General features: G+C 49.8%; 1 protein-coding gene across 1 annotated transcript; it reads right to left on the bottom strand.

Moving 5' to 3' along the window:
- Nucleotides 1–8034: 8034 nt before the first annotated feature.
- On the bottom strand, nt 8035–11463 carry TNFSF9 (TNF superfamily member 9). Its single transcript, XM_037504713.2, has 3 exons — nt 11203–11463; nt 10508–10538; nt 8035–9729 (listed from the first exon to the last, which is right to left on the bottom strand). The coding sequence occupies exons 1-3, from the start codon at nt 11461–11463 to the stop codon at nt 9260–9262; spliced, it is 762 nt and encodes a 253-aa protein (XP_037360610.1). The 3' UTR covers nt 8035–9259.
- Between the last annotated feature and the right edge of the window lie 11691 nt (nt 11464–23154).

The raw sequence follows: 23154 nt of genomic DNA, 5'->3' as shown, positions 1-23154 counted from the left end.
ACTCAGGCTTGATTGACTATCTCATTGGTCATTAGCAAATGGATCTCCAGTTCTTCCTCTATCTTCAGAGGTCAAAAAAGAATCAAAGCATCCCACTATGGGAAATCATCAAATCAAAAAGGAAGTGAGTCAGAGAGGAAGAGACGCACAAAGAAATTTCACAATAGCCAGCAAACCCCAAGAAGATGGCGCTAGTAAGTCCCCAATATCAAAATGCTTCTAATGTTCATGGAACTGAAAATTCTAATCAATTTTTTTTAATTGATTTATTTATGCATACAAGAACAAGGGTGCAGGCCAGGGTGTGGGGAGTGAGCGGACTCACCAGAGACAGAGTGGGGAGCAGAACAGGCAGACTGACTGAAATACACTGCTGAGGGGAGCAGCAGGTGAGACAGGCGAGGTCTGCTGTACCACATGGGTCAGCTCCCTGGCCAGGGATCAAACTCTGCTGCAGTGGCTATGGATAGCTTCACTGTGCTGTGTCTTAACCCCTGGCACCACCAGAGAGGCCCCCCGGAACTGAAAAGTCTAACCCTCTAATCACGTGGTTGGTTCTCCTGGCAACCAGCCCCCATCCTTAGCTGCTTCCCCAAAATTCACCTCATATACATAACTAGAGAAACTATTATCACTCTCAACACTTGTGAAATTCCAAGACTTTTGGGGGGAGCTGTAAGGACCTGTGGATGAAGACCAAATGTATATGCCAAAGATATTTGGTCTGAATGACCAAAAGTATATTTCTTATCAGTCACAATATTGCAAGGACCCTCATAATATCTCTAACCTTATTCTTTTCTACCATCACCTCACTACTCCCCTCTAACCACACTGTTGTGTCTGGGCCCCCAACAGATCTGCTTGTTCTCACTTCAGGAACTATGTTGTGCCCTCTGCCTAGAGTCCCCCCCCACACACACTGCCCAGATATTCCCAGGGCTGCAATTTGTCATCATTACTCTATAACATTTGTGATGGTTCATTTTACATGTTTTTTTAAAGATTTATTTATTTATGCATACAAGAACTGGGGTGTAAGCCAGAGGTGGGGGGGGGTGAGAGAATTCACCAGAGACAGAGTGGGGAGCAGAACAGGCAGATCTACTGAAATACACTGCTGAGGGGAGCAGCAGGTGAGACAGGAGAGGTCTGCTGAGCCCTGTGGGTAGCTCCCTGGCCAGGAATCTAACTCAGGCTACAGTGACTGGTGATAGCTTGATAGCCCTGTCATTAAGGGAGGCCCATCATTTTACATGTTGACTTTGCTAGACTGCTGTACCCAGATATTTGTCAAGATAGCAGTCTAAATGTTGCTAGGAGGGTCTTTTTCCAGTAGTTTTTGTTTTGTTTTGTTTTTGTTGTTGTTTTGTTAGATGTGATTAATATTTATATCAATAAACTTTGAATAAAGCAGATGGTTTCTCTACATTCAATTTTAATAGCTCCCGCTGAAATTTTGAAAATTGAGTTTAACTCAAATTTGAGGGACTGTTTTTATAGATTTTTAATCCTGGAGCATATAACTATCATTTCACCTAAAATAATATAAAACCTTTCTAGAAAAATGATTATGATTTAAATTTCTTTCTTCTATTAGCTCTGTTCATTTGGGTATTTATTCTCTCTGCAGTTGTGGAGATCAGGATGTCCCTTCTGGTGTTAATTCTAGTAACCTGACTGCTAGTTCTTAGCTGTTTGCTCATCTTTGTGTCTGAAAATTTCAGTTATCCTGCCTGTTCTTTTGCTATTACCAAACTCAGGAGAGGGCTGCTGGTGACTTGACATTTCACACCCACTATTTAATCTAAGGGAGACGTACACCTTGGGTTCTGCTTAATACATGAGCCAGAAGAAAGGCCAAAATTAATTCACCTAACCCCGCGTTTCTTTCCAAATTATCATGATAAATGCCCCCAAAACTTCTTCCCATTTTTTTAAATCTACTAACACTACATTTGGAATTTCCTAGAACTGCCCCAGCCTCTGATGTTGTGGCTTCCTCTGGTTTTGTTTCTTCATAATCCTAAATCTTGTCTGACTCATCTTAATAAATACTTCCAAATTATATTCACAAACAGTCACAGGGGATGTCCCTGAAGGGGAAGGGGATGTCCCCAGAGGCAGCAAATAACAGCAAATGAGACAAAATGTTGCAACTGATGAATCTGGCTACAAAATGTATGGGTGTTCCTTATACTTTTCCTATTCATGTAACTTTTGTTTAAATGTGAAAGTGGGGCCTCCCTGCTGGCGCAAGGGATTAAGACACAACCTATGAAGTTCTCCTCAGCCACTGCAGCACGAGTTCCATCCGTGGCCAGGGAGCAACACACAAGGCGCAGCAGACCTCTCCTGTCTCGCCCGCTGCTCCCCTCAGCAGTGTACTTGGGTCAGTCTGCCTGTTCTGTTCCCCACTGTCTCTGGTGAACCCTCCCACTCCCCACAACTCTGGCCTGTACCCCAGTTCTTGTATGCATATAATAAATCTTTTTTTAAAAATGTGAAAGTTATTTCTAAATGTTAACTTTTGAAAGGAGCTGTCTAGAGAGGTGGTCTCACACTATTCACTTGCCACTAATTCCTCAGGCTACACTAAGGCAACTCGATCCATTCACACCCCTGAAAATAACCCTCATAAAACCACCGATGGGTCTGATGATTCAAAATCTGGTAAATATTTTCAGTTCTCATGTTAACTGATGGGACACCATTGACCACAACTTCCTTCTTGAAACAGATTCCTTGGAATCTTGATTTACCTTTTTCCTGTCTGGTTGCTCCTTAGGTTTTTATGCATATCTGACCCCACCCCCTTACCCCCTGCCACTGAACCATCATCCACCAGAAGTCCTTGGTGCTTAATCTTATATCCTCTCTACTGCTACATCTTGTTTCTAAGAGATCTCATCCTTGCTCAAAATATCCTTTATAAAAATACATCAACAACTGTCAAATTTCCATCCTACATAAAGAGCTCACCTAGTCATGCCAGGAGCCTCACCTAGGCACCTGGCAATTCCACATATCCCAAAGTGACCTGTGCTCTTCCAGAGTCCCCAAATCCATGACTGCCTCCAGCATTTTTCTAGTTGCATAGAGCAAGTCAGCTCTTCCTTCTCACCCATATCCAAAGTCTTGCCAATTCCTACTCCCCTTATAGCTTTCAACTCTTCTCCATCTTCACAGTCAGCCTCACCCCAAAATTCCCCCCTCTCACCTGAGTGATTCCACAGTGATTCTCACTCGCTGTCTGCCTTCAGTATTTTGCCCCAATTTCAAACTCTAATCCCTGCCAGAGAGATCTTTTAACAAGCTAATCTGACCTTTTGTCTTCATAATACTGTTACCAGGATAAATTTGTGGCTGGCATCTTTAAGCCTACATGCTGTGACCCCCTATTGATGTGCTCACCCCCATCTTGCATTACCCTGGCCACTCTCCTACCTCCAGTACTTCACACATGTTGCCCTTCCTACTTGAAACTCGCATCCCTAAACCCTTTCTTTACCTGGGGTGACTTCAGGCTTTATATATCATCTACCCATGACCCAATAATGTAACAGCTTCTACCTCTCAAATCAAGTGTCAGGCACTGTGCTATTAAACCCACTAACTCACAAATACTTCTAAGTATTAACTCCTAAATACTTCTAAGACCCCATGAGATACAATTTTTTTTGTCCGGTTTTGCAATTGAAGGCACTAATCCCAGAGAAGCAAAGCACTCACCCAAGTATGCACAGCTTAGCTAGCACTGGCAAAAGCAGAGTTTGAACAGTTATGTGTAATTCTAAAATGCTTGCTCTGTATGATCCAGCAATCCCACTTCTAGGTAATTGTTAGGACATGACCAAGGGGCACCCAGAACCCCCAAACTTGTATACTCTAAAGGGGTCTGGTCATCTGTGCACACAAAGCATATTTACCATAAAAGAACTTTAATGGGATTAGTGTACCTAGAGAAAGAAGATAATAATTTCCCAATAAGGGCCTCCCCGGTGGTGCAGCGGTTGAACGCTGGGTTGCGAAGCTGCCCGCAGCCTCTGCAGCGCCGGTTCTATCTGCAGCACCGGTTCAATCCCCGGCCGCCTGGCAAGGGCGCGCAGACCTCTCCTGCCGCCCACTGCTCCCCTCAACAGTGTGCTTTCATCCTTCTGCCTGCTCTGCTCCCCGCTCTGGCTCTGGTGAATTCTCTCACCCTCCCGTGCTTCTGACTGTACCCAGTGCTTGTATAAATAAATAAATAAATCTTAAAAAAAATAATAATAATTTCCCAATAAAACACCCAAAGTCACCCATCCCCTTGTGGGTAGATGTCCAGCCAAACAGGGTTAGCCCAAAGCGGGGTCACTGAGGCCTGAAAGCTTGCTGCATGTCTAAGGTACCTTGTGGAGCGGGGTGAGGGGGTGGTAATCCATAGGATGGGGGAGTGAGGGGCCAGGCAAATCTGGGACAAAAGGAGCAAAATTAAAGTAGAAATCAAGATAAGGCTGCCATTGTCAGCCTCCCCTACAGTGTACCCGCTTTAGGCAAGGCTGGCTTTATTACATCATGGCTGTGTCATTGTAACCTCTCACCTGCAAACTATTGTTTCTTTGTAACAGGCCCTTAGTTACTATAGAACCACTGCATATTGCGTCACTTCTTGAGAATTCCATCTTTACATTGTTTTGTTCTTGTTCTACTTCTTCTACAGCCTGTCTATTTTCACTACATACTTTTTATGGCTGACCTTGTCTATCAACTCAACATCCCCTGTGTTGCATCACTGTGTTTATGTAACATTGTTTCATCTATTTGGTGTTCTGATAATAGCCCAGACTTGCTGAGTATTTACCAAGGGCCAGGCACTGTGCACTGAGGTGTGTTAAAGGCATCCATCCTTGAACCCTCTGGATTTGTCTGCTAACGCTTTTGTAATACACTGGTTGGTTTCAACAATAGAAATTTACTGGAAGTTCAAAATCAAAGCTTTACCTTGAAGGAAGAATCTGTTTCAGGCCTGACTTTCCTTGGCTTGTAGCTGTCCATCACATCCATGCAATGTTCTCTGGATGTGTATCTCTGTCTCCAAATGTCCCTTTTTTAAATGTTTTTATTGAAGTGACATTTGATTATAACATTAAGTTTCAAGTGTGCATCATTATATCAACATCTGTATATCCCACAGTCAGTTCACCCCTAGAAGTCCTCTCCTAGCCTTAAAACAATTGACCCTTTTTTAAAAAAAAAAAATTTATTTATTTATGTATACAAAAGCTGGGGCACAGGCCAGAGATGCAGGGGGTGAGGGGATTCACCAGAGACAGAGTGGGGAACAGAACAGGCAGATATACTGAAGTTCACTGCTGAGGGGAGGTCTGCCTTGCCATGTGGGTTGCTCCCTGGCCAGCCAGGGCTCGAACTCAGCTGCAGATTGCTTCATAGTGCGGTGCTTAACCCCTTGTGCCACCAGGGAGGCCCCAAGTGACCCTATTTTTTAAAGATTTGTTTACTTATGCATACAAGAACTGGGGTACAGGCCAGAGGTGAGGGGAGGTAAGAGGATTCACCAGAGACAGAGTGGGAGCAGAACAGGCAGATCTACTGAAATACACTGCTGAGGGGAGCAGCAGGTGGATGAGACAGGAGAGGTGATAGCTTCATAGTGCTGACATTTAACCCCTTGCACCACCAGGGAAGCCCCCCATTTTTTTTGTGGGACACTCGCCGGTGGCTGGGGAACAAACAGGTGCTGCAGAGGCTGCAGGCAGCCTCTCAGCCCAGAGCTTAACCTCTGTGCCACCAGGGGAGGCCCAGGAGGCCCCTTTTTACCTGACTTAGCTTCCCCCTCCCCTCGTGGTAAACTCTAATTTGGCCTTAAAATATATAAGTTTATTTTCATTTTGTTTAGTTTTCCATTTGTTTGGTTTCTCTGCAAGGCAAGTAAGACTAAGGATGGCAGGCAACCCCTAGCAGCTGGAAGAGGTGGGGAAGGCATCTTCCCTAGAGTCTTTGGGGAGTGTGACCTTGCTGACTAGTTGATTTGACCACAAGTTCCACAGTCCTGACTTATAGAACTGTGAGGTGGCATCTGTTGTTTTTGTTTTTGTTTTTAATTTTAATTATTTTATTTTTAAATATTTATTTATTTATACAAGCACTGGATTCTGCCAGAAGCATGGGAGGGTGAGAGAATTCACCAGACCCAGAGTGGGGAACAGAACAGGCAGACTGACAAAATACACTGCTGAGGGGAGCAGCGGGTGAGACAGGAGAGGCCTGCGCGCCGTGTGGAACCCTCGCCAGGGGCCAGGGATCAAACCGGCGCTGCAGAGGCTGCAGGCAGCTTCTCAGCCCAGAGCTCAACCACTGCACCACCAGGGGTGGCCCTGGCATCTGTTGTTTTAAGCCACCCAGTTTGGAACCCTGTTAGGACAGGCCTAGGAAACGAGCACCCTGGGGCAGCCATGTCACTGGAGAGAGGCAAGTAGGAAACTAAGCTGCTCTCCTGGCGAGAGCTCTACAGTCTCATCTTCCTCTTTCATGCTTCTCTCTTACATCTTCCAATTCCTTACTAATGTGGTTTGGGGGGGCCAGGCCTGCTGCATTCCTACTGAGGAGATCTAATTGGCCCAGCTTGAATCATGTGATCGCCCTGGCCCAATCAGTTGTGCCAGAGGAGTGACATCATCTGGCGCCAGGGCTGCTATTCAAAATAGGCAAGACCCAGTAACCTGTGACAGATCTGGCCACTGAACCAATCAGATTTGATGCTGACCTGTGGACCACTCTTCCCCCACCAACCCTGGGGGTTACAGCTTTGGATGATGTATCTCAGGGTCATCCTAGTGGTCCAGAAGAAGCGTCTGGCAATGGGGGTGGGGATGAATAGGCATTTACCAACTAGTATGGGACTAGTTTAATGACATTTTATATCTTTTTAAAGATTTATTTATTTAGTTATACAAGCACTGGGTACAGTCAGAAGCACGGGAGGGTGAAAGAATTCACCAGAGCCAGAGCAGGGAACAGAACAGGCAGACTGACGAAATACACTGCTGAGGGGAGCAGCGGGCACAGCAGGAGAGGTCTGTGCACCCTGTGGGACCCTCGCCAGCGGCCGAGGATCGAACCGGTGTGCAGAGGCTGTGGGCAGCCCAGCCCACAACCACCGCGCCACCCAGGAGGCCCAGTTTAATGACATTTTAATGACCAGTATGGCCATATGGATGGCTGTCAGCAATGTCCACGCAGGAGGAACATGGAGAACAAACTCTTTAAGAAGGAGTAGAGAGCATGCTGTTTTATTTGAGTGACCGAAAGTAAGGGTGTGCCCATTGTGAAAGAAAGAGTTACAATCTTTCTGAGAATAAACATTGATGACCTAAGAAAAAAAAAAGAATAGAGATAAGTCACGCAAATATTTCTCACCTCCATATCACACTCCCACCTCTGACGCACTCCTTACCCCCACCCTTTCAGACCCATCAAGATACACTTCTCTGTAACTCAGCCCCTTCTGTCCTACATCTGTAAGAAGTCAACACCCAGCTGGTTGGTATGGACCAGTTGACAAACTGTCTGTTTGGTGAGGCCATGGGGAACTAGTCAGATGGGGAGGAAGGGCCTCCCTGGTGGAGCAAGGGGTTAAGCACAGCACTGTGAAGCAATCCGCAGCCTCTGGTTCAGTTCAATCCCCGGCCGGCCGGGGAGAAACCCACATGGCGAGGCAGACCTCTTCTGTCTCGCCTGCTGCTGCTCCCCTCAGCAGTGTATTTCAATCTGTCTGCCTGTTCTGTTCCCCACTCTGTCTCTGATGAATCCTCTCACCCTCTGCACCTCTGGCCTGTAGCCCAGTTCTTGTATGCATAAATAAATAAATCTTTATAATATTTAAAAAAAGAATGGAGAGGAAGTGGGGTGCAATAAATGTTTAACAGTTAGCTCTCTAGACAGGGGGTAAATGAATATGTGTGTTTATTATAAATTGTACTGGCAGAAATGATGTGCAGATACTACTTATAAATAATAAAATATGTTCTTCATTGCACATTCTATATACTCCATTAGTGCTCACAACATGCATCTTTGAGGTTCCCACTCTTGTACCCAGTCCAGCCATGGCTGCAAGTGACAAACAAGTGAACACAGATCGTGTTGCTTTGAAGACGAAGATGAAATGAAACAAGCATGCATGACCACACTGCGCCTGCTGTCAGCAACTTCTTCACTAAATCAGATAATGGTTTGAAAACACTAAACGACTTCCTCAAGTTCTTGTGTGTTATTCACAGGTAACAGTTATTGACGAGACACATTTAAAGTCTAATCTGCATATTTAGCATCATTCTCTCCACTCACTCAAGAGGCCCAACAAAGGAAAACTCAGACCCGACCTGAACTATCTGCAGATCCCTGCAGTGTAAACATTCGTTAGTGTGACATCACTGAGCACAGTTGGAAAGCAATGCCCTGCAGGATGGCATGATGCAGTATTTCCATCACACAGAAACAATGAAATAACCCGAGGCACACAGAGTAAAGTGGGAATAATAAAATCCCTAAAGTATAGGGTAGTTATAGTTATGCGTCTCTAAAAGATAATTCACACTGTCTGGCATATAATAAATACCAAGTAGTCATTAAGTTTATAAATATTGTATCATCCGGGACCATATACCATCTCGCACGCTCCCCACACGCTCCCACACGGCCCAGCTACCACACACAGTCATGGCCACGGTGCCAGACTGTCAGTTTGCCCAAAACTGTGGTTTTGTCTGTCTTGCTCACAGCTGTGTCTCCAACATCTAAAACAGCATTTGATATACAGTAGATGCTCAATAAAAGTTAGGATGAATGAATGAAACTCACACAGCAGTTAGGTGGACCCCAAAAGTTAACCCCATGAATCCCAAAGGGGGGGCTGGGGATGAGTCTTTATTTTTCATATATTAACATAAATAAGGATTTTTTGGGCCTGTTTTGTTTGCTGGTGTTTCTCTAGCCCTGCACGGTAGCAGATGCCAATAAATATAAGTTGAATGCATTAATATAAAATACTGTCCGAGCTCAGACTCAGAATAAATACCAAGAGTTCCACTCGGGGCAGGAGTGATAGTGACCTGGAGAGTCCTCCAAGAGCGGTCAGCAGCGAGAACCCCTGCCCAGCTAGATGAGGTAGAGTAGGGGGTGCCCCATCACCGGGGACCCCAAAGAAGAAAGGCAGGGCTCAGTCTCCATTGGTGAGGGGGGGACAGCAACTGGTGGGGTGTCACGTGGACTGCTGTGAGAGGCGTTCAGGGGGGACGTTGGTGGTCACGCGGAAGAGGCCCAAGACTGTCTTCCTGGAGAGCTGCCAGTGGGAGTACGCCTTCTGCTCGGAGGCTTTCAGGTGAACGCTCAGGCGCTGGCCGGCGACCAGATCCAGCTGGCCACTCTGGAAAGCAGCTGTTGAGTTGGCCCAGGAGAGAGGCGGCAAGGTCAAGGTCAAGGGCAGGGCCTCTTTCTGAAAGTCCGGTGTCTGCAATTGCAGGGATGCGGATACGGAGCCGGAGCGGGAGGCAGAATCCTCTCTGACCATCACCACGCGCTGCAGCTCCAGGTGCAAGTAGACGTGGTAGCGCCCACTCTCCTGCACCACCAGCTGCCGCGGCTCCTCCTCATAGCGCAGGCCGGGCGAAAGGAACACGCCCTCCATGCCGGGGCTGCTCCACCAGCTCAGGGGTCCTTCGGCCAGTTGCACTGGGGGAGGAAGAAGGGGGGTCTGGTGAGCAGAGGAGTGGGGGGCCAGTCCAGGAGGAGGACTAGAGGCCAGGCCGGGAGGAGTTGGGGAAGTCTAAGGGGACTCCCTAGGTAGAGGCTCCCACAGAATGGGGTGGGGAGCAGGAGAGGTGGAAGGAGGGAGAGACCTGCTGAGGGAGGGGACATGGGGGGGGCAAGGTGGGACAGAGACAGAGAGGGGGAGGAAGAGGGTGGGAAAGCATCTCTGGAAGGGGCAGGGGAGAAAGACGGGGAGAGGGTGGGGAGAAGACTCTGGAAGGGGGAAGGGGCAGAGGGGAGGGTCTCCTGGGAAGACGCAGGAGGAAAGAGAGGGGCGCAGGGTGGCAGGAGCGTCAGAATGGGGAGGGGTAGAGGGAGGGTCTGCAGAGAGCAAAGAGGGTAAGAATCTGGAAGTGGTGGGGAGCGGAGGGCGAGGAGGAGGGTGGGGAAGGGCATCCAGTGGGGGCGCAGGGAGGGAGGGAAGAGTCTGGGGGACGGAGGTTACGGGGCCTCGGAAGGAGGGAGGGCACATGAGTGGGAAGGAGGCCCCCCCAGGACGTGAGGTGCAGGATCAGGCCCCAGCAGGGATGGGATGAGAAGGAGACAGCAGTTCTGGGAAAGTCTGGAAGAGGGACAGCCGAGGCTGGAAAGGGTGAAGGAACAGCTTTCAGAAAGGGGGGTCAGTGACCAAACCCTCCCTCCCCCCCACTCCTAGTCAGTGCCCCCCCACCGCCCCAGGGGAGTGGCGCAGGACACTCACCATCTTTAAGCACCAGCTGCACGAACAAGCCCTGAAGAGAGAAGAAAGGGGGAAAGTGGGTGAGTGTCCCCCATCCGGCACTGGCAGTTCCCAGGAAAGGGGGCGGGCAGGGGAGCAGGTTGGCACAGGCCTCGAGCCTACCTACCCTGCCCCTCTTCTCCAAAGGAACAGACGCACGCCCGAAGTTGGTGGCTCAACCTGTCCCAACCCAGGCTGTCCGCAAGGGGAGAGCAAGGGGAGACCCCACTCCCGCCCCTGAGGTTGCAGGAGGGAGCGCTCCAGGGGGGCCGGGAACAGGGAAGCCTCGGGAGCAGAAGGAAGACAGGGCCCTGGAGAAAACTGAGGTTCTCAGGGAGTTAGGAAAGACAGGGGGATCCCCTAAATGGATCAGGACAAAGAGGCGTCCCTCCAACAAGTCACTGGCACCGGAGATTGGCTGGAAGGTGGAGTCATGTTTTGGTGGGAGGCAAATAGTCACGTGTACTATGGATGTGGTCACATGTACCCCCAAAGTTACACAGACAGGTAATAGGCCGGCTAATTAATTTTATCAAAAGGTCGGGAGGAAAATAAGATTCCCACCTGGGGGGGGGGGGGGGCAGGACGCAACGGGGCCTCCCGGCGGCAAGACGCAGAAGGGGCTCCAGAGGGCGGGGAAGGAGCTCTCCGGCGAGCCCAAGTCGGGGCGCACTCACCTGCGAGGAGTCCAGGCGGGCGCAGGGGCCAGGCTGCGCCTCGGGGACCTCGGGCCGCGTCGGGCTGGGCGTGGGGTCCCGGCGGGGCTCGGCGGGGTCCCGGGGCCAGATCCAGGTGCAGGCGACGAAGGCCGCGCCGGTGCCCGAGAGCAGCAGCAGCGCGGCGCTCAGCGCCCAGGGCAGCGGGTGGCAGGCGCGGCCGGAGGGCTCGGGCGGCCGCTGCGCTTCGGGGTCCCGGGCGGCTTTGGCGGGGCAGGGCATGACCAGAGGCAGGCGACTGCGGCCCGGAGCCCCGCGCGCCCCGCTTTATACCCCGCCCCGGAGCCCAGCTTTCCGGGGCGGAGCTGGTGGGGATCCCGCCCCCCCTCCGCCCCCCCTCCGCCCCGCTTCACCACCGGGCCCGCCGCCCTGACTTTCTCTCCTGCGACTCTCGGCGTCTGGCCCTCGTCCCCCAAGCTCTGCTCCACTCTCTCTTTTCTCCCAGGTTCTCTCCCCCTGTCTCCCCGGTTATGTCTGCCTCTCTGGAATTCTGATTGGCCCTTTTCTCTGGATGTCCCGCTTGGTCTCTTGTCTGGGGTTGCTTTGGGTCGGGGGTGCCTTTATTCCTTGGCCCCCTTATTTCTGCACCCCTCCGTGTCTCCCCCTGTCTATGACTCTCTCTCTCTCTCTCTCTCTCTCTCTCTCTCTCTCTGGCATTTTGAGTAGCTCAGTATCTCTCTTTCCACTCCTGTGGCCACCCCTTACTGTTGCCACTCCATTACTGGGGTTCCACCAAGGTTTCCCTAAACCCAGTTCTTCTGCAGAAGGGCCAGAGGCTAGCCAGGCCTCAGCCCCCTTCTCTGTGGAGTATGAGCCCCCAGTGGAAATGTGTCTTCCCCCAACCCTGGGGTTCCCGGGCTACCCCCCACCCACCTGCCTGGCTGCTTCCCCTTAGGAGCCCTCTGTGGACCCCACAGCAGCAGGCTGGAGAGTCCAAGTGGAGAAATCCCCGTGGAGGAAGGAGACAGTCTTGAGTAAGACAGAGGAAATTCAAATTTCCCGTTAGTTGGCTCTCCCCTGGCAGAGGCGGAGGGAGGAGGAGCAGAGATGGGCCAGCACAGGCCCGCCGGAAAGGGGAAGCTGCGCCCCGTGTGAGAAATGGGCTGGGCCAGACCATCCAGGGGGACCCGCCAGGCCCCTGAGCCTCCCCAGCTCCCCCTCCCCTTATGGAAAATGGGAGGGTGGATGAGACAATTGATCTTAACTCTCAGCCAGAGGACTCAATGCCCAGGAAATGGGGGGGTGGGGGGTGGGGCCGGACTTTGGTTCAACTGAACAAGTGTTATCTGTATTGGGTCTTGTGTTGGGTTTCCCTGCAGAATTATGGGGTGAAAACAGTCATACTAGCTCATGTACATACGCAGGTGCTAAATGTTTCCATGACGCCATGGTTTATGAAGTGAGCTAGCCAAACCAAGGGCACATCACCTGGAGACTTCGCCATGCAAACTTTAGCAACTCAGCCCACACCTCCTGAAACCCCGGAACCCCACCATCCAGGTTTGAATGAGCCCTCCACAGGATACTGATGCTGGCCCAAGTTTGAGAACCCCTGCCTCAAAGCAGACAGTTGGCTCCTACCAGGCTTCTGGGCAGAGATGATGAACACAGCCCCTACCTCACTCTCTCCTGAAACTCCACTGTAATTAAGTGATGGTTTTATTTATTTGTTTGTTTGTTTGTTTAACATTTTAAAGGGCAGGTTTAGTTGGAAAAGGAGAGAGAAAATGAGAGGAATGCAGGAGAGCTGCCAATAGTTTTAAACCTTAAACTGAAATTGTAAGCAAGCAGGGTAAAAAGCCAAATAGAATTCCCTTAGCAGAATTCCACCACCACTCTCCAAATAGTTTTTGGTGACTCTACCAACTCTGAAAGACAGTGTGGTGAGTAGCAACTAAAATTGAAATGTTTGCTCAAAATAAATTTGCCAGAGACACCAGATGATCTTGTCATCAGAGTGGAAAAGCAACCTTCTTTTTTTTTTTTCCTCAAGAGAACGGAAATAGCAGAGTTTCTGGTGGAAGAATACAGTTAAGGGTAGAAGAATCATGCTGAAAACAAGTGTTAAGTAAACCTGTGAACTTGAATACAGGAGCTAAATTTTCCCCCACCTCAACCCTCATAGCCACTCAACATTCAGGACCCACAGGATGAGATGGTGAAAGATCCACTGCCATTTGGAGAAATCTGGCGAGCCAGAAAGAAATATTTAAAGATACAAGAGCACATATCACCCTGCCAATAAGCTCAGGCCATGGGCTAGTCTGTTGATTATTAAGTGCTACCCCACAGCAGGTCACAACCAAGGATTGCCTGAACTCACCTAAAGGACAGAAAGTGGAATCTGGAGTTCTAGCACCTTCTCAGACAATCCAAATAAACCCCTCAGGCCCCTAGTTACACCACCCAAATTCACCAGAAGTTGGACTATAAGTGGCACCTTCTCAGATAATCCAAATGAAAGTGTTCCACCCTAAAGCCCCTATTTATATTGGATTTTCTTACCAGCATCTGAAATAGTCTTGTGACTTGCTTATAATTGTTTTCCCCATGAAATTGTTGTCTCCTAAAGAATAACTTCGTCTGCTTTGTTTTCATTCTACCTCAAGTGCCTAGAAAATTGCAGTCTCTATAATATTTACTGAATGAATGAAATAGCATTCTTGTTAATAGCACAGCTTCCAGAGGGCAACAAACCATAATCCATGAACTACAAAATATTTGTCTTAGCTTTAAAGTGACTAGAAAAAGTCAAAAGAAGAATGTTTCAAGACATGTGCAAATTACATAAAATTCAAACCCCAGTGTCCACAAATAAAATTTTATTGGCACAAAGCCTTGTGCATTCATGTACATACTTGCCTGTGCAGTTGGCTCATAACAGAAGCTGTCTGGTTCACAAAACCCAAAATATTTTCTCTATGACTCCTATCAGAGAAAAATATCCTGCCTCCTCTCTAGACTCTTAGATTTCAATTCTCAGATTTCTTGCTGTGTGGTTTCAGGCAAGCTGCTTCACCTCTCTGAACCACAATTTTCATATCTGTTAAATAATAATAGCTCTCAAAGAGTGATTGAAAACTGGTTGCAAGCAGTGCCAGGCAAAGAGTAAATACTTAGTAATGGTGAGCTGGCGTCATTATGATCCTTGAATCTTTTGTACAACTCTAGTATACCATCACCTCCAATACATGGGCATAGAAACCAAGACCCCAAAAGGTGAAGGCACTTACCCAAGGACTCAGAAGAGTGACTGTTCTGAATTCCTCTCTATGCTGAGGGGTTGGCAGAGTTCTATACACCCACTCCAGGGCAAGGAACAAGCAGGCTGAGGAAGGCTCAGGCCGCAGCCTGGGAGCACCATGACGTGCTGCTGTGGTCAGAACATCTGAGCCGGGTGGCCCCTCCCACCAGGGAGCGCTTGGCGTCATCCTCCTAGTACATCACGTTCGATGGTATCACACCTCTGTGCTCAGCTCTCTCCCCAAATGGGTGCTGGCCCTTTACCTCCTTTTTAGTGGTAAGGTCGAATCCCCATTCTCATCGTCATGAGACTCAAGGGAAGAATTAGGCAGAAAGTAATTAGAGGGGGAGCACTCCTCTTTGGCCTTTGAGGCCCAGTAAATAGGCACCTCCTCCAAGAAGTATGCCTTGATTTTTCCTACTTTTCCCAGCAAAACCCATCTCCCCTCTGCCAACAATTGGTTGGCCTGGATCCTCTGTCTACCAGAATTTGCTTTTTACTGAGCAAGTACGATATTAAGAAAGTGAGTAAGCAAGGAACCAAGTGGGGTGAGGGTGTGAACTGAGAATTTTTTTTTTTAATGGAGGGGGAGAAAATGGAAAGAGCTTGGTCTTGAGCTGTTAAAGTACATCATCCAAGTTAGTCAAGTCTCTGAAAAAGTGGAAAAAGTCAAGCCGCCACAACCCCGGAGAAACTGGGAAAACGCAGACTCAGCAAGAGAGTGTGTGCACCAGTATAAACATTAGAAGGCATGTTGGCACAAAGTAAGTTTTGCAGAGTTGGGACACACATCCGGCTACCCTGGAATTGTGTGTTTCCAATATGCTGTTGCATATTCAGGAACCATAAAGGGGGCTCCATGTACTCACAGGTATGTTTCTAGTTGAGGAACAGCAATAACACAAGATCCAAACCACTTGACATTCAATCCCAGTTCTGCCTTTTGCCAATTGGGTGATGTTGAGCATATTCCTTCACCTCTGTGCATTGCTTTTCCTGTCTGGGAAGTGTGGCTAATACCAAAGACCACCTTATAGGATTAGTATCCAGAATACAGAGCCAGACCAGTACCAGGCACACAGTAGGTGCTCAAGTAGGATTAGTCATCATTGCTGATAGCAGGCTGATGATTCGGTGTCAGCATGTGACTGCACTCTAGGGTTGCTCTTGAACCAGGAATACAGTAAGTACTCAAGTAGGATTAGTCATCATTGCTGGTAGCAGGCTGAAGATTCGGTGTCAGCATGTGACTGCATTCTAGGGTTGCACTTGGAATGAACCTCCATAGCCCAAAAACCAGTGTGAAGATCTGGGCAAATAGAGAGACTGAAATTACAGAAGCGTTAGAACGGAAATAGCCAAAAATTGTCATGGAAAGAAAAACTATCAGATTCACAATCAAGCCATGGAGTAGTAAGGAGCAGGATGCCACATACAAAACATGGGTTTTTATTACAGAGGAGAGATATATTTGCATAGTGTATTTCTAGAAGTTATGTTAAAACTTCTAGAGGGAGGTGTTAAGGAGTCAAGAACGTGGTGTTTTCACTGTACATGCTTTTGCGATTTGCATTTTCCATGTACTTTGCTTTGTTTTGTTTTTTTGATGTTAAGCACGGAACTGTGGTCAGGTCTGCACACACACACGAAGAAAGAAACTGTCAGCCTGAACCGTTCGAAGAAGGGAAAATTTAATCAGTGACATCAAAGGCAGGAAATGGTGTTTCCCTGCTAAGTACAGTGGAAGCACGAGAGGATGGGGAAGACCCTCGAGGGGCTGTGGGTGAGAAGCCAGTTCATTCTGCTGGGAAACCAGCCATGTGCCCCAAGAAGGAAATCCCAGCCTGGCTACCACCGGGGACTCTCCTAATAGCCCAGGAAGGCAGGGACTAGACAGACAGGCATAGGGACACAGAAGAGATCAGACCATACACAATCACACAAACTGAGGCAGACATGGAGACCAGAAGTACACACAATCACGCACCAAAACAGACATGGAGATAAACAACTCAGGCATACACACAGTCACGCACTCAGATGCCCAGACAGCATCACAGATACACAGGAGCAGTCAGCAAAGCTGGCACACACAAGGACACAAACAAGGCTGCGGCACACATACCCACTAGCATGTAAACAGCCCCCAAGAGACTCAAAGACTCTGCCATGTGCAATCAGAGACCACCAAAGGCATGAGTGTCACACACTGCCTCAAGCCTCCTGGAGAGATGCGCAAGACACTAAAAGCAAAGATCCACCCCATCTCCCATCCCGGTGCAGACCCTGCCCCGCCCTTCAAATCGCTCAAGATCCAGCACCCCTGGAGGGGATCCGGGCTCTCCTCCGGCACTGTCCTCCCTGGAGGAACGCGGGCGCCCCTGGTGGACCAGGCGCCTCCATCCAGAGTTGCACGGGGTTGGGTGGAGAAGTCCAGGCAGAAAGGAGGAAAAGGTGCTTCTGGGTCTAAGAATCAAATGCGCACACGCGCGCGCGCGCACACACACACGCACATGCACACACTCAAAATACACCCACACAATTCAGTCTCGGTCTCCGCCCGGAGGCTGCAGCGGGTCAGACAGCGCGAGGCAGAGCGAGCCCGGAGGGGGATCGCCACTGGCACGAGCCCCACCAACAAGCCGAGCCGAGGGCGCCAAGCGGGGCGCGGGGCGGCGCCAGGACGGCCACCCGCGTCTCCCAGCCAGAAAGTGCCCGCAGGGCGTCGCCGCGGCCCGGCCCGCCGGCAGGGAGAGCCCCGGCGCGGGGCGCTGGCACCTCCGCGGGCTGGAATTTGGCCCGCCAGGAGCTTGAGAAAGGTGAGCCCGCACCTGCCGGAACCGAGCTGGTCTTCGCATCCTCGCCAGGCCCCCTCGCTTCCCAGCCGTCAGTTTCCCAGGCCTCGCCCCGCCCACTTCCCCTCGCCCCGCCCACTTCCCCTTCCGCCCCGCCTAAGCCTTGTCCACTCCCAGGCCCGCCCACTTCCCGTCACTCTCCGTGAGCCCCGCCCACTCCAGGCAGCAGCCTGCCTACGTCATCTCCTTTTCGTCATTGTCCTTAGGCCCCGCCCACTTCGCTGCCCTCGGCCTTCCAGGCCCTGCCCACGCTTCCACCCTGACCCCCACTTTTCTTTTTTTTCTTTTTTCTTTTTTTTCTTTTTTTTAAATAAATTGTATTTTTATATTCCCCATACAATTGCAACCCCCTTATTTTGACCCCCTCCCCGCCTCCCCACCCCCCATAGAGTGTCTCTGGTTCATAGTTGTTAGTTGATTTTGATTTTCACCTTCTTAGAGTTATTCATTTTCCTGGTCCCTTATTTAGGTTTTCTAGATTCCTGCTATGAGTGAGACCATCCGGTATTTTTCTTTTTCTTTCTGGCTTATTTCGCTGAGCATGATCCCTTCCAGCGCCATCCATGTTGCTGCAAATGGCATGTGTTTATCTTTTTTGAATGCTGAGTAATATTCCATGGTATATATGTACCACATCTTCTTGATCCAGTCATCTATTTTGGGCATTTGGGCTGTTTCCAAAGCCTCCCAGGCCCTGCCCACGCTTCCACCCTGACCCCCACTTTTCGACCCTTCTTAGATCATCACCCTCCTTGTCCAGGCTCCATCCTTCAGTTGTCCCTTGTGCAAAATCTTCGCCCCTCCCCAGGGTTCCATCTTTCCAGAGATCTGAGCTCCACCCTCAGTCCAAGGCTGGAACCATCCCCTTCCTAGTAGGCTTCCCTGGGGGCCACACGACCCCGCCCGCAGCAGGTCTTGTTTTGTCTTATTCTTCTGTTGTAGAAATGAAGTCTAGCCTTTTCCCGGGCAGAGGAAGAGCAAGCAGCACTTCAGGAATGGTGAGGTCAGGAGAAGCTTTATTACTCATGCATGAGGTCCTAGACCTGGGGAGACCCGTAAGGTCTGAGCACTGGTTTAAAGACCAAGGTTCCTTTTATACACAACTGTGTCCATATCTGTTACATGGATAGCATGGCTTTTCAGCAGACACAACCATTTGTGGCAAAGTCCCCAGACAAGGGGGCAAAGCAAGGGGGGAAGATGCAGGCATTGGGGATGGCCTTGGAGAGGGAGACCAGCTGGTTGGCTGCCCCACCTTGTAGGTAAGAGTGCTGAGGCCCTGGCCATGAATCTTGGAAGGGAAAGAGCTGGAAGTCAGCAAGTTTGTTGATTATGCCTGCATGGGAGTGTTCATTGCACCTGGGCTGGAAGTTCTCCTGGAATCTTTATTATATTCATTTGCTCGATAATATATTTTCGCTTCACTTCTAGGCCCCGCCCCTTTTATTCAGTCCTGTCTTCTTCCAAGCCCCACCCACACTGTCAAGGCCCTACCCCAAAACCTCCAAGGCCCTAACTAATCCAACGAGGGAGGCCGCGCGCTTTCTGAGGCGGCGCCTCCCCCTTTGCCTGCAATGAGACTCGCCCCAGGATCAGGACAGGGGTCTCCCCGCTATGGCCCCGGGACAATCTCCAACTCTAAGCCCAGTCGTGGTGGAGGCGCCCACCCGCTCTTCCCCAGCAACTGACAAATCTACTTCTTATGGTCTTGCTCCTGCCTGAGCTGGTGATCCGGTACGAGTGCCTGTGACCCAAGCACACACCCCTGACCCGTACCCACCCCCGCACCCCCACCCCACCCCGCACTCCCGGACCGCCAACAGGTTGGTGGCTCCGACATATTCTGTCTGCTGCTGGCTGGGCGAGCCCCGCCCCCCCATCATAGAGCGCCCCGCCCCCCAGCCTTGAGCCCCCATCCACACCCAAGGGGCTGGGGTGAGGGAGCTCTGCCCGTCTTTATACGAGGGTGACTAAGCTGGGGCCTGGCAGGCTGCCTTGGTGTGTATACGTCAGTCGTGTGTCTTCATGTCCATGTGTTCATTGGCATATTGGGGGGTTGGCTGGTCAATGTGCACCTGCGCAGTTCTGGGAGAAGGGAGTCAGGACACAAGTGTGACTTCTGTGCAGTAACTTTCTTCCTGGGTCTATGGAGGGCGGTCGGCATCTGGCTGTGGGTCATCTTGGTCTTTTTTTCCTTCTTTCAGTCTTTCATATCACTTTATTTTCTTCATTTTTTTTCCAGTTTTTCATATGATTTTATTTGCCATGTTTCTTTTTGAGTTATGTACCTGGGGTCTCTCTGTGTGCCTGCAGTCAGGGAGGGTGGCCTTTTGTAGTATGTGTGTTCGACTGTGTTTATATTGAATTTGAGTCCCTGTCTGGTGTCTGTGTTGTACTTAACGTCGATGTGGATGTTTGATTCCGTGTGTGTGTGTGTGTACATGCATCTGTTTCTATATCTGACTGTGTCTATGCTGGGGTCTGGGTGTAGATCATATCTGTGTGTATCTGATTCTGTGTATATGTGTGTGTCTCTCTCTGAGTCTCTGTGTGTTTTGTATTGGCTTGGGGAAGGTATGTTTACTGTGGGTGACTTCTGTGCATGCACTTGATCTGTGTTAGCCGGTGACTGTGCATCTGAGTTGGGAGTAGATCAATGGCATTTGTGTAGCAGGTGTGTGTCTGGGTCTAATGGCCCTTTGTGTGTTGTGAGTATATTGTTGCACTTTGTGTCCATGTGTGCATATCTGAATCTATATGTCTGTGTTAGAAAGTACGGTTGCAGGGGAGGGTGTCTGTATTATGTGACCCCTCAGCAGTCACCTCTCTCCCTTTAATATGGTCACACAGATCAGCCTGGATGACTGGAGAGATGATCCATGTCCAGGGCCTGAAGCTGAGCCATCTTCATACACAGCACCTTCATGATCTTGATCCACAAGCAGCTGGGCACCTTCATGTTTGGTGGCATGGTCTGCTGTTCCCTGACCAGCACAGCCAGGATGGCCACAGGTCACTGCAGCCCCACCTCCTTCAACTGTGAGAGCAGCTACATCACCCACTGCACCTGCACAGTATACCTGAAGATGTCTTCAATTCCAGGCTAGTGGCAGGGGCGGGAGGGGGGGCAGGAAGTATCCCCACCCCACCTGCAGCACCAGTTGATGTCAGCTCTTCCCCTGACCATCTCCCAGGAAATCCTTCTATTTCCGAGGACATTTGCTTGGGATGCCATGATGGTGAGTGTTGGCAGGAGGAGGGCCACACAGCCGGCAAAGTCAGAGAATGCCCCATTGTCCCCCACCCCTACCCCATCTTGGTGCCGGCAGTACCAGGCACAGCTTCCACAGATCCTGTGTGTGCTTCTGGAGTTGAGAGAGCAAGAATGGGAGGGTCTATCTCCTCTCAAGGCTCATTCAGCATCTCTGTCCCAAAACAGCAACTTCCAGAACCCTCTGTCTCTCCCTTCCCACAGCTGGAGAGGCCCCTTGCCAGGTTGGGTCCATGCCCAGAGCTGAGCTCTGCCAAGGGCAGGGAAATGGGAAATCAGACCCAGCGGAGGTGTAGGTTTCAGGGCTAGGCATTGAGGTGGCAGGAGGAAGGGGGGAAGGGAAGAAGCCAAGGACCCATGGGTCCAGTGGACAAAGACAGCATAGACTCGCGTGATGGAAACAGATCACACCCACTGGAGCCAACCAGAGGGCCCAAGCACTGACACAGACAGAGACCCAGGCCACCGGGCACGTGACTGTCACAGGGCTGCCTTCATACCAGCAACACTTTCTTCCTGAAAGACAGCCCATTTGATTGTGTCTTTTTATTTTTTTTTTAAGATCAAGTAACACAGTAACTACTGGGAGTGATCCAAGCCCAAGGACTTTGGAACTGGAATGTGCTGGGCTTCTTTCCAGCCTCAATTATGTGTAGATGACACTGCATAAGATACTCAGCCTCCTGGGGTCTCTGTTTCCTCTCTTGTAAAATGGGCTTGCAAACAGCAGCTGCTGCCTAGGGTGGTGGTATCAAGTGTTAAAAAAAAAGAAAAAGAAAAAACAAGCAGACACACTCAAATCACTTAGAACAGGGTCTGCCTAAACATTACTGTGATGATTAATAATAAGCAAAGCAAATGCCTTCCCCCAGGGTGCACTGGGGACAAGAGCACATATCCCATACACTGGGGGACAATGAAGCCCCCCAGATAGCAGACAGATGACTTACAACCAGGAGGTAGGCCTCTCCATGCCTTGTGGACCTCAGGAAGGGCAGCCAATAATATGAACAGTGTTCTGGATATCTGGGAATTCCCCCACCTCATGAATCCCCCAAATGCCCACACCAGATGTCTTCTAGAAATGCACCACACCCACCTTCCTGTTCTTCCTGCTGGTCTCAAGGAAGTAAATAAACCTGGGGTTTAAAAATGGGATTCTCTCCCCCCACCCCCAAGCCCTCCATTTACCATCTATAATTCCCCTATCAGGGTGAAGAGGAAAGTCCCCTAACCCTGTGTTCTTCTCAGACTAGCTAATCAATCAAATTAACATGAGAAAGATCAGTGGGAGAAAATAACAAATTTAATTTGCAGAATGCACATGGATGTAGAGTCTAAAACCAATGGGCGATGTGAGGGTATTTGTACCCTGAGCTAAGGAATGGGATAGGGACCTGGGGCTTCAGGAAAACAGGTGGGGGTTCATGTGGTGAGAAGGTGACTCCTATGACAAAGACCAAATGCTCTGTCACTTGGTGCTTGCCCTGCCATGTAGACAGATTTCTCAGATGGAAGGTTCACTTCTGGTAAAAACCCTAAGTCTTGGTAACACCCCCAATTTTCCTTCTAGGTAGTTAAGGGAGTGATTAAAGTTTCTCATGAGCCTCTAGGGCCTCAATTGACCTCAGCTCAAAAGAATCTGCATACCAAAGTTATAGGTCTTAGGAAGGCCTGTTATGGACAGCCTGGGTAGGCCTATCTTTCACCCCCAATGCTGGCTTATAGTTAATAGCACAAAACTGCTACAATGGTGGTTTTGGGGACCATAGCCAACCCTCTTTAGAGGATATATTCCATTCCCATATAAAAGCTACAAGCTAATGCTTCAAGCTACCCAGGATTGGACTGAAATGTAGATGCAAAAATGCCATTCCTGCATGGGGGTCACTCTGCATACCTGCTGCAGGCACTTCGAGGCACTGCCCGTGTTCCCCAGCTCTACCTGCAGTCCTGGTCATGGGGATGGAAGACTTCACCCTTGTGGCTCATTATCCAACTCCTTTTTTTGGCCCTGATTGTTCACTGGCCACAGCCACATCTTGAGTCTACGATATAGACTTAGGATTCCTATAGGGAGCTTGATGGCTTTCTGGGTGGTAGGAGATGCTATGAGATGCCTGGGCACCAGGAGGATCTGCTTGCTTGGGACATATGAGTATACCTGGCATACTACTACCTCCAGGATGGGAGCTCAGGAGAGGTCAGATGGGTCCATCATGGGGTTCAGGTGATGTCAGCCCACCCTAAATTCCTTTCCCCTTCTTCCAGGCTTCTACATCTCTGCTCTTTCTACATCTCAGGTAATGCCTAGTCCAGCAGCTCCAAGACCTAGAAGTCTAGCCCCTGCTTTTCATTCTCTTCTGCTTTACCCACTCTCTGTATTCCTCCCCTTGGGGCCATCAGGGAGCTCAAGCAATGCCCTGCTGAAGAAAGGGTACCAAAGGGCATGTCTCCACCTGGAGAGTCCCTTCTGGGGTGGGCTAACCCAGAAAGCCCCATCTCTGCCGTGGGGCTCTATCCACACCCCAAATCAGCCCTCC

Source organism: Talpa occidentalis, unplaced genomic scaffold (genome assembly GCF_014898055.3).
Source record: "Talpa occidentalis isolate TD23 unplaced genomic scaffold, MPIMG_talOcc4v2.1 talOcc4.12, whole genome shotgun sequence".
NCBI lineage: Eukaryota > Metazoa > Chordata > Mammalia > Eulipotyphla > Talpidae > Talpa > Talpa occidentalis.
This window is presented reverse-complemented; position numbering and strand designations above follow the sequence as displayed.

Bases quoted from the DNA above. Each gene is read 5' to 3' on its own strand.
- TNFSF9 (XM_037504713.2), bottom strand. From the start codon at position 11,463: ATGCCCTGCCCCGCCAAAGCCGCCCGGGACCCCGAAGCGCAGCGGCCG. The intron at 10,539-11,202 runs GTGAGTGCGCCC...TTCTCTCTTCAG, and splicing joins CCCGCCTGGACTCCTCGCAG to GGCTTGTTCGTGCAGCTGGT. The intron at 9,730-10,507 runs GTGAGTGTCCTG...TTCCTCCCCCAG, and splicing joins GCAGCTGGTGCTTAAAGATG to TGCAACTGGCCGAAGGACCC.